The sequence below is a fragment of the Procambarus clarkii genome, chromosome 29, assembly GCF_040958095.1.
Source record: "Procambarus clarkii isolate CNS0578487 chromosome 29, FALCON_Pclarkii_2.0, whole genome shotgun sequence".
In the NCBI taxonomy this organism is placed as follows: Eukaryota; Metazoa; Arthropoda; class Malacostraca; order Decapoda; family Cambaridae; genus Procambarus; species Procambarus clarkii.
The window spans coordinates 15,897,666-15,914,010 of NC_091178.1; the positions used below are offsets into that span (position 1 = coordinate 15,897,666).

The 16,345-nt window shown below is 48.3% G+C and overlaps 2 protein-coding genes across 2 annotated transcripts; both read left to right on the plus strand.

Annotated features, from left to right (window-relative positions):
* The first annotated feature begins 4,278 nt into the window (after nucleotides 1–4,278).
* On the plus strand, nucleotides 4,279–5,010 carry LOC138369603 (S-antigen protein-like). The gene has a single exon (XM_069333027.1). The coding sequence runs from the start codon at nucleotides 4,279–4,281 to the stop codon at nucleotides 5,008–5,010; it is 732 nt and encodes a 243-aa protein (XP_069189128.1).
* Nucleotides 5,011–9,250: 4,240 nt separating this feature from the next.
* On the plus strand, nucleotides 9,251–10,345 carry LOC138369604 (uncharacterized). Its single transcript, XM_069333028.1, has one exon. The coding sequence runs from the start codon at nucleotides 9,251–9,253 to the stop codon at nucleotides 10,343–10,345; it is 1,095 nt and encodes a 364-aa protein (XP_069189129.1).
* The last annotated feature ends 6,000 nt before the right edge of the window (nucleotides 10,346–16,345 follow it).

The following is a 16,345-nucleotide window of genomic DNA, read 5'->3' on the forward strand; positions in this document are numbered from 1 at the left end:
CCATTGGTCACCCAAGCTCAGGTAAGCTTGGGTGACCAATGATGTGTGACCCTTGGGTAACACACATCATCAACACATTTCACAACATAACCGACATACAGTACATCTGTAACTATAGTAATGAATGATGTGATGAATGATGTGAAAGCCTGAGGGGCTAAATATTCACGGCATGTATCAACACGCTAGCAACACTCTCCCACACTTACCTGCAGGTGTTGTGTCGTCTCAGCGTGTGGAGTCACCTTCACAACTTGCAGGTGTTGCGTCCCTCAACGTGGCGTCACTTTCACACCATCACACAACTATGACAACTCAAGAGGTTCCCAGAGACTCAGAAGGAGTCGTCGGCATCCATGGTTGTTCGCGCTCCAAGCACCAACAATTATCTAATGCTTCAGAAGGCTGTCTGTGTCAGGCATTTTTTTCCCTCCGTGAATCATCTGTACGGTGAGTGGCGGAGGCGCTGACCAATGAGCGGGCGAGTAGCGTGTGTCATGGGGGCTCCTCCCGCCATTACAGCAGCCTTTTGGGCCGTCGGTCCACAGGCTGGGTCATCCAGAATTTTTACATAATCCTTTTTTAATATCACTGAGTGGATAATGCAAATATTGTGGGATAAACGCTCCCCGTCTCTCCAGACCCCCGGCGGAAAATATGCACAAAATCGTAATGTATTGTTCTTAAGGCGACGAATATTACTAAATGTCCAGCACTTGGCAGTAGCCGGGGGCGGCGGCCGTCCTGCGGGCCGCGCTGGGATTAACCTCCACTAGTAATCTTAACGTTTGTCCTGGGAAAAAAAAACACGCTAGTAGAAATTTGTTTCTTGAAGAACAGCTTGTTTTAAGTACATAAGAAACACAACAGCGTATTGAAAGTTTTAGGCGAATGTATGATTTAGGATTATATAATAATATTTCTTATAGTTAAGGCAAAATTACAACACATTCGTTGTAATAAATAAGTTGCTATTGTTTAATATTGGTATCAAAATGCATCAAATGAAGCCATATTTTCAAACATTTTGGTATATGTGTGAAAAATAAATTACGTGAAAAAGAGTTAAAATCACTAAGTAATCTTCACCCGGTCCTCTGAGGCCGTGAGAATAACAGCACCAGACACAATGGGCAGAGTTGTATGGCCGCACATCTCAACACCTCCACACATCCCTCGTCATTCATCTACACTTAACACTGAAAACTTAACTGTTATGATGTGAGAAGCAGGAAAGCCAAGTGACACGAAGATGTTAAACACGACAAATGGCTGATGTCAGCGATGACTCTTATGAGGTGCTGGCCAGTTGTCTGGAGAATACTGACACTGTCACCTTCGTTGTAAACTCTTGTCTAACTTGCAGTGCCCCCGCTGGAGACTACAGGTGGACGGTGCTGGTCTTAACTGCCTTGTTTGTTCACCTGATCACCGCTGGCTGGTCAGGTCTTGTTCACTTGATAAGTATTGACTAGTTCGCCCCTCGTCATTTTAAGCCTGATCAGCGCTACCTAGTCCCTGGTCGTGTTGACGATGATCAGCGCTGACAGGTCCCTGGTTACGGTGTCAGCGCTGACAGGTCCCTGGTTACGGTGAGACGGTGACGCTTCACCTCGTGGAAAACTGTTATCACCAGTCAAAACAATTATAATATCCCCAGATGATATTTAATCGACGTGCGACCAAACGTTCCTAATTTCACTCATCATCTACAAGTGAACAAATACATGCGAGGAGACGAAGCACGTCAGATGAGTTAACTACTCCCCAGGTGTAGTGAAGACCATAACACCTCTACTACCTGGCCGACCCTCTCTCTCACTTCCGGGTCGCGGACAGGTCACCTCCGCTCTCACCATCTAATGGCCTGAGCTTTGGTTCTTTGTTGTCTTGGTAAGGTTACTGCACCACAGGTCATCTCAAGTGTGGGGGTCAGGCGTCCGGTGGCCCGGGTGTAGCACAGGGAGGCCAGACGTCCGGTGGCCCGGGTGTAGCACAGGGAGGCCAGGCGTCCGGTGGCCCGGGTGTAGTACAGGGAGGCCAGGCGTCCGGTGGCCCGGGTGTAGCACAGGGAGGCCAGACGTCCGGTGGCCCGGGTGTAGCACAGGGAGGCCAGGCGTCCGGTGGCCCGGGTGTAGTACAGGGAGGCCAGGCGTCCGGTGGCCCGGGTGTAGTACAGGGAGGCCAGGCGTCCGGTTGCCCGGGTGTAGTACAGGGAGGCCAGGCGTCCGATGGCCCGGGTGTAGTACAGGGAGGCCAGGCGTCCGGTGGCCCCGGGTGTAGTACAGGGAGGCCAGGCGTCCGGTTGCCCGGGTGTAGTACAGGGAGGCCAGGCGTCCGGTGGCCCGGGTGTAGTACAGGGAGGCCAGGCGTCCGGTGGCCCGGGTGTAGTACAGGGAGGCCAGGCGTCCGGTGGCCCCGGTGTAGTACAGGGAGGCCAGGCGTCCGGTGGCCCCGGTGTAGTACAGGGAGGCCAGGCGTCCGGTGGCCCGGGTGTAGTACAGGGAGGCCAGGCGTCCGGTGGCCCCGGGTGTAGTACAGGGAGGCCAGGCGTCCGGTGGCCCGGGTGTAGCACAGGGAGGCCAGGCGTCCGGTGGCCCGGGTGTAGTACAGTGAGGCCAGGCGTCCGGTGGCCCGGGTGTAGTACAGGGAGGCCAGGCGTCCGGTGGCCCCGGGTGTAGTACAGGGAGGCCAGGCGTCCGGTGGCCCGGGTGTAGCACAGGGAGGCCAGGCGTCCGGTGGCCCGGGTGTAGTACAGGGAGGCCAGGCGTCCGGTGGCCCCGGGTGTAGTACAGTGAGGCCAGGCGTCCGGTGGCCCCGGGTGTAGCACAGGGAGGCCAGGCGTCCGGTGGCCCCGGGTGTAGTACAGGGAGGCCAGGCGTCCGGTGGCCCGGGTGTAGTACAGGGAGGCCAGGCGTCCGGTGGCCCCGGGTGTAGTACAGGGAGGCCAGGCGTCCGGTGGCCCCGGGTGTAGTACAGGGAGGCCAGGCGTCCGGTGGCCCCGGGTGTAGTACAGGGAGGCCAGGCGTCCGGTGGCCCGGGTGTAGTACAGGGAGGCCAGGCGTCCGGTGGCCCGGGTGTAGTACAGGGAGGCCAGGCGTCCGGTGGCCCCGGTGTAGTACAGGGAGGCCAGGCGTCCGGTGGCCCGGGTGTAGTACAGGGAGGCCAGGCGTCCGGTGGCCCGGGTGTAGTACAGGGAGGCCAGGCGTCCGGTGGCCCCGGGTGTAGTACAGGGAGGCCAGGCGTCCGGTGGCCCCGGTGTAGTACAGGGAGGCCAGGCGTCCGGTGGCCCGGGTGTAGTACAGGGAGGCCAGGCGTCCGGTGGCCCCGGGTGTAGTACAGTGAGGCCAGGCGTCCGGTGGCCCCGGGTGTAGCACAGGGAGGCCAGGCGTCCGGTGGCCCGGGTGTAGTACAGGGAGGCCAGGCGTCCGGTGGCCCCGGGTGTAGTACAGGGAGGCCAGGGGTCCGGTGGCCCCGGGTGTAGCACAGGGAGGCCAGGCGTCCGGTGGCCCGGGTGTAGTACAGGGAGGCCAGGCGTCCGGTGGCCCCGGGTGTAGTACAGGGAGGCCAGGCGTCCGGTGGCCCGGGTGTAGTACAGGGAGGCCAGGCGTCCGGTGGCCCGGGGTGTAGTACAGGGAGGCCAGGCGTCCGGTGGCCCGGGTGTAGTACAGGGAGGCCAGGCGTCCGGTGGCCCGGGTGTAGTACAGGGAGGCCAGGCGTCCGGTGGCCCGGGTGTAGTACAGGGAGGCCAGGCGTCCGGTGGCCCGGGTGTAGTACAGGGAGGCCAGGCGTCCGGTGGCCCGGGTGTCCATATTTAAAAATATGGAGGATCGGTCCCGGACCAGACATGCTGGACCTAAACTCTGTTACGAGACAAGCGTATTACATAAATAACGAAGAAATATGACATATTTTCTCACTATAATGTTGGTGCTAGATGTAGAACGTGAAAACACATATTTTTATTCTGAAATAACATAATTTTATAACGAAATTAAACTAAACTAGGTGGCAGATGACGCCATAGGAAGTCGACGATCCAAGCGACAATGATGAGGTCTTGGGAAATTAGATGGACCCAATATCGTTAACAAATTATATTATTTCAGAGGAAAAATATGTTTTTCATGTTCTACATTCAGCACCAACATTATAGCGAGTAAATAAGTCATATTTCTTCATTACTTAAGTGATGCTTGGAGGCTTTGTGTAATTAGACGGACCGGTTTCAGGTGGTTAGGTCTAGCTAGTACCGAAGTAAGTAGGTGCTAGAAGTACATGGTGCTAGAAGAACAGTTACCCTGCATGCCGACAAGCAGGAGACCAACGGTGGCCCACACGGGAGACCAACGGGAGGCCCACACGGGAGACCAACGGGTGGCCCACACGGGAGACCAACGGGTGGCCCACACGGGAGACCAACGGGTGGCCCACACGGGAGACCAACGGGTGGCCCACACGGGAGACCAACGGGTGGCCCACACGGGAGACCAACGGGTGGCCCACACGGGAGACCAACGGGTGGCCCACACAGGAGACCAACGGGTGGCCCACACGGGAGACCAACGGGTGGCCCACACGGGAGACCAACGGGTGGCCGACACGGGAGACCAACGGGTGGCCCACACAGGACACCAACGGGTGGCCCACACGGAAGACCAACGGGTGGCCCACACGGGAGACCAACGGGTGGCCCACACAGGACACCAACGGGTGGCCCACACAGGACACCAACGGGTGGCCCACACGGAAGACCAACGGGTGGCCCACACGGGAGACCAACGGGTGGCCCACACAGGACACCAACGGGTGGCCCACACGGAAGACCAACGGGTGGCCCACACGGGAGACCAACGGGTGGCCCACACAGGACACCAACGGGTGGCCCACACGGAAGACCAACGGGTGGCCCACACGGGAGACCAACGGGTGGCCCACACAGGACACCAACGGGTGGCCCACACAGGACACCAACGGGTGGCCCACACGGAAGACCAACGGGTGGCCTAAACTTAAACTACCATGACCATCTGGCGGTTAAGATGGTGATGGAGGCTCACACCAACCAGATAAGAGGTAAGCGGCCGACCCATAACGACCTCCAGCGACCTGGGAACACTCTTCCTCCGTCCCGGGTAAAAATACCTGTGAACCCAGCCTGCCCGCTGACCCAGGCTCCACATTCTCTTCTTCCAAGAATTCTTCGGCTTCTCAGAATACGAGGGAAGACTGGTTGATACCTGGTTGATACCTGGTTGATGGGGTTCTGGGAGTTCTTCTACTCCCCAAGTCCGGCCCGAGGCCAGGCTTGACTTGTGAGAGTTTGGTTCACCAGGCTGTTGCTTGGAGCGGCCCGCAGGCCCACATACCCACTACAGCCCGGTTGGTCCGGCACTTCTTGGAGGAATGTTTTAATGTTTCAACATCTTCCCGCCCAGAACGGACTGGAGTGCTAGAAAACGCCCCATGACTCGTGACAGGGCAAACTCCATAATATACAAGATTAAATACTGCCAAAAGAGTTAGAGAAAACCCTCTGAGGATTTATTAACAAATCAAATTCGCGCCAAAGCGTAATTTTGTGATTTCCTGGTAATTTGGGAAAGAATTTTGATATAATATACGTATCAAAAGAACCCAACAAGGCATTCCACGGTACTTTGATGGGTAGCTCTCTCAAAACCTAAATGTCGAATACATAATGTGTCAACTTTGTGAAAGAGAAAACATGCATTCCCTTGAACATTATATTGTAGAATGTCCCATAATGACTAACTTTCGCCCTCCTGGGCTGAGGTATGCTGTACTCTATAACTACTATATGAATACTGGAACACTTGATGATATATTGGACGTGTACCCAAGATTGTTCCTGTAATATATAAATTATACAATGAATGTGATATAACTATAACCTGAGCTTGTAAAAGCATGAACAAATCCACAAGGGCCGTGATGAGGGTTCGAACCTACGTCCGAGAGGATCCCAGACGCCCCTTAATCGACTGTGCCACGACATGGAAAAGAATATAAAAGTAGCAGAGTTGCAGAATCTGTGATGCGAGTGACGGACACCGCCTTGACCACTATCTACGAGAATGTGAACATCTGAGAGACATTAGTAATATGTGTAGAATAATAAACCTCACATTGTTTGAGTTAGGAAAATACTATTTGTCAAATATAAATATTGTTCTTAAAAGATTCTCCCATTTTGCACCAGCAAGATAACGTAAGATTTTAACCATTGACAAATGTTAATCTTCTTGTTTGAGAAGCTGTTCACATGAGACAGTTAAGTAAATTGTAAAATCATCTTAATCACCATCAGTGGTTAAGTGTTTAATAACAAACTAGTTTCTATAGCAGCTATCTTACCCTATCAGAGTAGGACATATATATATATATATATTATTAAATATGACCGAAAAAGTAAGATTAATAATTCTAACACGAATTTTCTCAATCTTTCGTACATTTCTTTTCACTGTTGGAGGTAATTCAAAAATCCAAACCATCGCCAGAGAAATCCTAGTAAACAACACAGAAATCATCGATAGATACAGCGATAGCAGGCGGCTTGACGTTTGCGAGGCATTACACATCAAGAAGTCAACACCAGCAATCAACAGCCAATTAATGCACAACTATATTCTACCCACCTCAAAACTCCGCTCCAATATAGAAGCATCAAGAAATATGGACCAATAGGCTTTCTACAATCACTTCTATTCAATATCCATTGTTTCATGTTCTGTCTTGTGTTGATGAAATTAATACCTTATTAAATACCACCTCACCCCATCCACCTCACTCAAATGTAGATATAAATAAAATCGGAGATGTTCTATTCTATTCAGTAAGTTCTATTCAGTTGTGTATATGTTAACTAAAGTCTTTGAAAATGTAATAAGTTTTACGAAACGCGCTCAAGTGTCGCGTCAGACTAGAAATAAAAATGAATTTTGGAGAATTGATTTTTGAATTACCTCCAACAGTGAAAAGAAATGTACGAAAGATTGAGAAAATTCGTGTTAGAATTATTAATCTTACTTTTTCGGTCATATTTAATAATATATGTCTACAGGAAAGACTGCTACCAAAATATACTAATATATATATATATATATATATATATATATATATATATATATATATATATATATATATATATATATATATATATATATATATATATGTCGTACCTAGTAGCCAGAACGCACTTCTCAGCCTACTATTCAAGGCCCGATTTGCCTAATAAGCCAAGTTTTCATGAATTAATTGTTTTTCGACTACCTAACCTACCTAACCTAACCTAACCTAACTTTTTCGGCTACCAAACCTAACCTAACCTATAAAGATAGGTTAGGTTAGGTTAGGTAGGGTTGGTTAGGTTCGGTCATATATCTACGTTAATCTTAACTCCAATAAAAAAAAATTGACCTCATACATAATAAAATGGGAAGCTTTATCATTTCATAAGAAAAAAATTAAAGAAAATATATTAATTCAGGAAAACTTGGCTTGTTAGGCAAATCGGGCCTTGCATAGTAGGCCGAGAAGTGCGTTCTGGCTACTAGGTACGACATATATATATATATATATATATATATATATATATATATATATATATATATATATATATATATATATATAATATATATATATATATACATATACGGCTTTGAGCAGCCAGTACATCTGCTCGTTCATTTTCTCATATTCCAACATGAGAGGGGATCCCCAACATGAGAGGGGATCCCCAACATGGGAGGGGATCCACAGAAACTTGACGACTCTTCCCTGGTTGGTTAGTACCCTCACAGTTCTCTTAATTTCAGCGACTATCGCAAGATTTTCTGCCCGATTTTTACTTAGGCTTTGTAGCGCTGCTTTTGAATCAGTGCAGATCACTGCGCCATTAGTGTTTCGTTCAAGGGATCTTAACGCCATAACAATGGCAGTTAGCTCCGCTTGCGTTGAAGAGGCATAGTTCTCAATACGAGCTTTCTCTTAATTTCTGCGTTAAAAGGCATTATTCCTAATTACAAAGTATGCTGCCCCAATGTGTGTGTGTGTGTGTGTGTGTGTGTGTGTGTGTGTGTGTGTGTGTATTATATTACCAAAAATTACATTACAGTTGGAAATTTAAATAAAACATTACAATCAACTTTCAAACTTTAAACACACATCACTAAATATTAAAATAAATCGTAACTGGAAATGTCAACATTGTGGTGTACTAGGCCAGCACTTCCCTCCGCCCCCTCACAGACGCGCGTCACCAACCAACTTCATTAATTATTATCCCGTCACGTGCATCGATCCGGATCACAGTAAAAACGGAAATTAGCCTTATTTCTTACGCTTTCTGCCCATTCACGACAATTTTTTTTTTGTAATGAAATGCCGTCAGCTGATTGGTTGGCGTGGTTGGCCAATCGGCAGCAGCGAGGGTTCGACAAAACAAGGGACGATCGCAAAACACGTAAACAGGGGCCCCCTTCCCCTTCTAGGTCAAGGGGGGCGAGCAGCTTTGTCGCTGGCCAAACAAAAGGGCTCCCCTGGCCGCCCTCGTGGCCAGTGTTACATCACTCCATGATTGAATACAAAGATTCATGGAACATTTTCCTCCATCACCATCGGTTGGCTAGTTTTGTTAGTTAATACTTTATCTTTTCAGAAGAGGTGATCGATACACGTAGGAACCAGAGCATTTGTTGATTTAGGGAGGCAATTCAATATTTTAATTTTAGAGGAAATGTTTGGAAAACTAACCTTAAATTCGTGGGCAAACTTTCTAGGTTTACATACCACAAAGGTTAAGACTTTACTTATAATGCAGACGAGGAGTCACAATAAATTGGCTGAAATATGCTGACCAGACCACACACTAGAAAGTAAAGGGACGACGACGTTTCGGTCCGTCCTGGACCATTCTCAAGTCGATTTTACTTATAATGTTTATATAGAGTTCTTGAAGATCGCACTTATGGGCCGTCTTCTCATACATCAGAAGTCACCAAAGAATTTATCACACAAAAAAGGAATTTCCACCACTATAACATTTACTACGACCACCGATATAATTAAAATAATAATAAGAAACATGTAATAACAATGACATAAATGATAATAATAATATTAAGAATATTAATAACATTATATAATAATATTGTTATTAATAATCAATAACATTTCGTGGTTAACAAATAAATTAAACTAGACACGCACAACAAATAGAGCTAACATGGATAACACAGTTGACTCAACAAACACAGCTGACTCAACAAACACAGCTGACTCTACAAACACAGCTGACTCAACAAACACAGCTGACTCAACAAACACAGCTGACTCAACAAACACAGCTGACTCAACAAACACAGCTGACTCAACAAACACAGCTGACTCAACAAACACAGCTGACTCAACAAACACAGCTGACTCAACAAACACAGCTGACTCAACAAACACAGCTGACTCAACAAACACAGCTGACTCAACAAACACAGCTGACTCAACAAACACAGCTGACTCTACAAACACAGCTGACTCAACAAACACAGCTGACTCAACAAACACAGCTGACTCAACAAACACAGCTGACTCTACAAACACAGCTGACTCAACAAACACAGCTGACTCTACAAACACAGCTGACTCTACAAACACAGCTGACTCAACAAACACAGCTGACTCTACAAACACAGCTGACTCAACAAACACAGCTGACTCAACAAACACAGCTGACTCAACAAACACAGCTGACTCAACAAACACAGCTGACTCTACAAACACAGCTGACTCAACAAACACAGCTGACTCAACAAACACAGCTGACTCAACAAACACAGCTGACTCTACAAACACAGCTGACTCAACAAACACAGCTGACTCAACAAACACAGCTGACTCTACAAACACAGCTGACTCAACAAACACAGCTGACTCTACAAACACAGCTGACTCAACAAACACAGCTGACTCAACAAACACAGCTGACTCAACAAACACAGCTGACTCAACAAACACAGCTGACTCTACAAACACAGCTGACTCTACAAACACAGCTGACTCTACAAACACAGCTGACTCTACAAACACAGCTGACTCAACAAACACAGCTGACTCTACAAACACAGCTGACTCTACAAACACAGCTGACTCAACAAACACAGCTGACTCTACAAACACAGCTGACTCAACAAACACAGCTGACTCTACAAACACAGCTGACTCAACAAACACAGCTGACTCTACAAACACAGCTGACTCAACAAACACAGCTGACTCTACAAACACAGCTGACTCAACAAACACAGCTGACAACAAACACAGCTGACTCTACAAACACAGGTGACTCAACAAACACAGCTGACTCAACAAACACAGCTGACTCAACAAACACAGCTGACTCAACAAACACAGCTGACTCAACAAACACAGCTGACTCAACAAACACAGCTGACTCTACAAACACAGCTGACTCTACAAACACAGCTGACTCTACAAACACAGCTGACTCTACAAACACAGCTGACTCAACAAACACAGCTGACTCTACAAACACAGCTGACTCTACAAACACAGCTGACTCAACAAACACAGCTGACTCTACAAACACAGCTGACTCAACAAACACAGCTGACTCTACAAACACAGCTGACTCAACAAACACAGCTGACTCTACAAACACAGCTGACTCAACAAACACAGCTGACTCTACAAACACAGCTGACTCAACAAACACAGCTGACAACAAACACAGCTGACTCTACAAACACAGGTGACTCAACAAACACAGCTGACTCAACAAACACAGCTGACTCAACAAACACAGCTGACAACAAACACAGCTGACTCAACAAACACAGCTGACTCAACAAACACAGCTGACTCTACAAACACAGCTGACTCAACAAACACAGCTGACAACAAACACAGCTGACTCTACAAACACAGGTGACTCAACAAACACAGCTGACTCAACAAACACAGCTGACTCAACAAACACAGCTGACTCTACAAACACAGCTGACTCAACAAACACAGCTGACAACAAACACAGGTGACTCAACAAACACAGCTGACTCAACAAACACAGCTGACTCAACAAACACAGCTGACTCAACAAACACAGCTGACTCAACAAACACAGCTGACAACAAACACAGCTGACTCAACAAACACAGCTGACTCTACAAACACAGCTGACTCAACAAACACAGCTGACAACAAACACAGGTGACTCAACAAACACAGGTGACTCAACAAACACAGCTGACTCAACAAACACAGCAGACTCAACAAACACAGCTGACTCAACAAACACAGCTGACTCAACAAACACAGCTGACTCAACAAACACAGCTGACTCAACAAACACAGCTGACAACAAACACAGCTGACTCAACAAACACAGCTGACTCAACAAACACAGCTGACTCAACAAACACAGCTGACTCAACAAACACAGCTGACTCAACAAACACAGCAGACTCAACAAACACAGCTGACAACAAACACAGCTGACTCAACAAACACAGCTGACAACAAACACAGCTGACTCAACAAACACAGCTGACTCAACAAACACAGCTGACTCTACAAACACAGCTGACTCAACAAACACAGGTGACTCAACAAACACAGGTGACTCAACAAACACAGCTGACAACAAACACAAGAGGGACATTTAGTGTGTATGTGTAATTTTTGTGTATGATACTAAATTATTATATCTTAATACAGCTTTTCTCTTAAATTTGGCGTTATTATTCAAACAGAGTTTTACTAGCTGACTTATTTCAATGCGACAGAAATAATGAACACCCTGGTTCAACCTTGTCCATGTTAGCAACTCAGTGTATAGCTTGCTGTTCTCGCAACCCGTTAGCAACCCGTTCTCGCACTTGCTTATAGTCAATATCTTGCTTATGAATAAGTGCTTATGTGACATACTAATTTATTACCTTTAAAAGTTGAATATAAAACCACAACCTAACCTAACCTTCTTAGTATGTTAAGATATTACTGTTAGTACTGAACTTATCACTCCTGCTGGGTATTTAGTTGAAGATGGGATTAAATATTAGGCGTGAAGTTGGGGAGATTAACGACCGATTAGGTGAAGATCGTGGTTGGTGTGTTGGAATACATAAGGGTGGTTAACAATATTCTTAGTGGAAAACTTGCTTGAATATTATGAATGAATTGTGGGTTTGACGATATTACTTACTGGATAAGATGGATTTGCAACAAAATGCAGTTGAAAAATTTAATAATTTATTGGAATGAATAAAACCTCATTTGTCAAGCTGTCGGGATACTGAGCTCTAACGTCATGTATACTAGTGGCATTTAATACAAAATAAGGAACAACACAGTATAAAATTGCACCTGATTCTTGCAGTAACTACCCTGAAGCCGTCAACACAGCCACTCTCCTGGTCAAAAAAGATGTCCAGCAGCTGGAAACCCTCATAAAGACTGTCAAGCAGTATCCTCCCCCCGCGATAGCAGCTTAACGATTAAATGCGCCCTCAGAACACTAAAAAGAATTACTGAACAAAAAATTGTACCACTTACGGGCTATTCATGCCCGTGCCGCCTCTTGGGTGGCTTAATCTTCATCAATCAATCTACAGCCCTGCTCCTGTGTCAGGTAAATATGACGGGCTCACCATAGCCCGTGCTACTTGGAACGTTTTGTTTCGAGTAGCTGAATCTACAACAACAACAACATATAGTCCCGTTTACGGGCTATTTATACCTGTGCCACCTCTTGGGTCTTTAATCTCCATCAATCAATCAATTACAGTTCCATCACTTGAGGATGAACCATGTAGGTTCGAAACGTTGTGAAAATTTATTTGTGCGTGCAAGCGGAGAAATGTAGTGTCTGCACCCAGGAGAACCACTACACGGCCTGCACATCCTTCCTTCGACGCTGCCTACTCTGCAATGGCCTGCACACTGCAGCCTCACCTGAATGTTTCCTCCGGAAAAAGGAAATAAAAAAGAGGACGACAAACACTACCGCCACGACACAGCCCACCTCTCCCTAGGGTAACCACTCCCAGAACACCGTACAGGCTACGACCCAGCGGTCGCCACCACTGCCGACTCCACCACCGGCCACACATGCAAGCTTGCTACCCGCTATTATACGTCTAGCTGATAGGATCGCTGGCACTGACAACCACAGATTTGTTGCTACACTCAATACGCTACTCGATGCCAACGGCCTCCCGTATATAGTGGTTCCTGACACTCCTCGCGGCAATACACAAAGCTATTATCACTACCATCAAGGCGACTTCGAATGTAGCCACGCAGACGGACGACCCAGCAGCGGACCTCGCAACCGGCCCTACACCAGAGGTGGACCCTAGTCTGGGCGCCTCTCACATTTTCAGCCGACACTGGAGCATGAAGGAACAACGACGACGCCACACCAGACGCCGGAGCACCTTCACCAGAGGTTGGTTGGCTCCTGCTTCATACTCTACACAGACAACCAGAGTCAACAACGTTTGAGAGCAAAATGGAAACGAGACCTGGCCCTTCACTGCAACAAGACTATCGACGGAAAAGTCACTGTGCAATACCCAGACCTCATGTACTTGACGACGAAACCATGCAGTACTCCATCGACTTCTCAATACTACGCAAGAAATACTACGACCCCGAGTACTACAAGACCTACCCCAACGGACAGCGACCACGACGACCCCGACGACAACCCGGTCGACGGCACAACGAAGAAACGCCGAATTAATTTATGCCCCGCCCCTGTGGGAGCGGGGCGTCTCATCTTGGGCCACCAGCTGTGGGAGCGGGGCGTCTCATCTTGGGCCACCAGCTGTGGGAGCGGGGCGTCTCATCTTGGGCCACCAGCTGTGGGAGTGGGGCGTCTCATCTAGGGCCACCAGCTGTGGGAGTGGGGCGTCTCATCTTGGGCCACCAGCTGTGGGAGTGGGGCGTCTCATCTTGGGCCACCAGCTGTGGGAGCGGGGCGTCTCATCTTGGGCCACCAGCTGTGGGAGTGGGGCGTCTCATCTAGGGCCACCAGCTGTGGGAGCGGGGCGTCTCATCTTGGGCCACCAGCTGTGGGAGCGGGGCGTCTCATCTTGGGCCACCAGCTGTGGGAGCGGGGCGTCTCATCTTGGGCCACCAGCTGTGGGAGTGGGGCGTCTCATCTAGGGCCACCAGCTGTGGGAGTAGGGCGTCTCATCTTGGGCCACCAGCTGTGGGAGTGGGGCGTCTCATCTAGGGCCACCAGCTGTGGGAGCGGGGCGTCTCATCTTGGAGTAATCATTCTAGCATCGGGTCTTCTAACATTTCGATTGTGTTCCACACGATCGAAATGTTCGATAGTACATAATTCATCGATGAAATACTGACCAGAAATCCCTCAAGTTCAAGTACGTTTATTAAGACCATAAAATACATCTCAAAAGGATAGAGTAGCTTAGGCTACTTCTACCCTCCCAGAAATCCCTCCTCCAATAACTGAATACTCCTCCCTGACTTGATTGATTGATTGATAAAGATTAAGCCACCCAAGAGCTGGCACGGGCATGAATAGCCCGTAAGTGATAGCCCTTTTGAGCCATTACTAGTATCAAGAGATGATACTGGAGATCTGTGGAGGCGCGACTGCACCCTGCGTGACGGGAGATGTTTTCCGGACCAAATGGTGACCGAATGGTGCTCCCTGACTTGTCTCCCCCTCACCAACCTACCTCACGGAGCACCTCACATTGTTCGCCGCGCGTGACGTAAAATTTGACACCGCGTTGACCGAGGTAGCCGGCGTGACCTGACGTGACCTGACCCACCCTAACAGTTACTTACCTGAGGCCCGGCCCGTACAAAATGACAGAACACTTACGGGGGGCCCCTCGACCACCCCTCGCTACCTGCTTCCAGAGCCCGCTGCTCCCAGAGCCCGCGGCTCCCAGAGCCCGCGGCTCCCAGAGCCCACTGCTCCCAGAGCCCGCGGCTCCCAGAGTAATCATAGAGCCGTAACTAGAGCCGCAAGTTACCATCTGAAATCACTCAAAACAAAACGATGTTGTTGTAGGTCCTGGCAGTCTTGCCGCTGGCTGCCCCGTCACTAGTTCGTGCAGCTGGGTAACAAGAGGTTACCTGGCCATCTGGCCAGAAGGTCGTGAGGAACAAGCCTGGTGGCCCATCTGGCCAGAAGGTCGTGAGGAACAAGCCTGGTGGCCCATCTGGCCAGAAGGTCGTGAGGAACAAGCCTGGTGGCCCATCTGGCCAGAAGGTCGTGAGGAACAAGCCTGGTGGCCCATCTGGCCAGAAGAGACTGTGTAACACCAACATGGCTTCAGTAATGTTAAAGTTTGCCTCAGGATTAATGTAATTTTATGACTAGACACAACAGACAATAGGAATAATTCTTTCAGTATCAGTGTAGTGAACAAAAGATATGCACCAAGGAGTGAGGGTGGTGGAGGCTGACTGGGTTGACTGGCTGACGACGTAGATATGATAGACCACAATAATTTAAAAACAAAACTTGTACATCAATTGATTGACAGTTGAGACGCGGGACCAAACAGCCGAAGCTCAGCCTCAGCAAGCACAACTAGCTGATTACAATTAGATGACCACACACACACACGGCTCCCATGGGAACCGGAAGGGCAAAAAAGAGTGTTATTCGCATAACCCTCTGGAGGGTTGGGGGGGGGGGCGGTGTTGTTACGACAAAGCCTCGACAAAGAACTGGGGAGATCTGGGGGAGGAGGGCGGGAGGGCGGGGAGCATCCAGGAAGGACGCCACGGAGACCCTCTCTCTCTGGCGACCAATGAGTACCTTAACATATTACATTAACTAAAAAACGTCCTATGGAATCCAGACGTCAGAGCAATAAATGCTGCGAGAAGCAGCTTTTGAGAAGTCTTCCTCTGTTAGTGGGATTAATGAGACAAACAATTCGTTTTGGACTGAGAGAACTTAAGTGAACTGTATCGCTCAGGGAAGCTAACGTGTTGTTGTATCAATGTGCAAAGTTACAGTCTAAAGAGTCTTTGAGACTCTTTAGACTGTAACTTTGTTACAGTGGGGCTGTTTGGGGTGGGGGAGTGTTGGACAGAGTGACAGCAACAGTCAGTGGTGGCTGCCAGGGGACACAATCTCATCGTCTGTGTTCAATTGGACATATTACAAGCAACTGGGGCTGACAGAGGAGTAATAATTGACACAAAGAGCGGAAAGTCTACCCAAAGTTTGTTAATACCTCCCCTCGACACCCTACACTCACATCTTATGTTTTTATCTGATTCCACGTATAACTAATCATCCTGTGAGATG

What these genes read in the sequence shown, in the direction of transcription:
- LOC138369603 (XM_069333027.1), top strand. Translation starts at nt 4,279, where the DNA reads ATGGTGCTAGAAGAACAGTTACCCTGCATGCCGACAAGCAGGAGACCA.
- LOC138369604 (XM_069333028.1), top strand. Translation starts at nt 9,251, where the DNA reads ATGGATAACACAGTTGACTCAACAAACACAGCTGACTCAACAAACACA.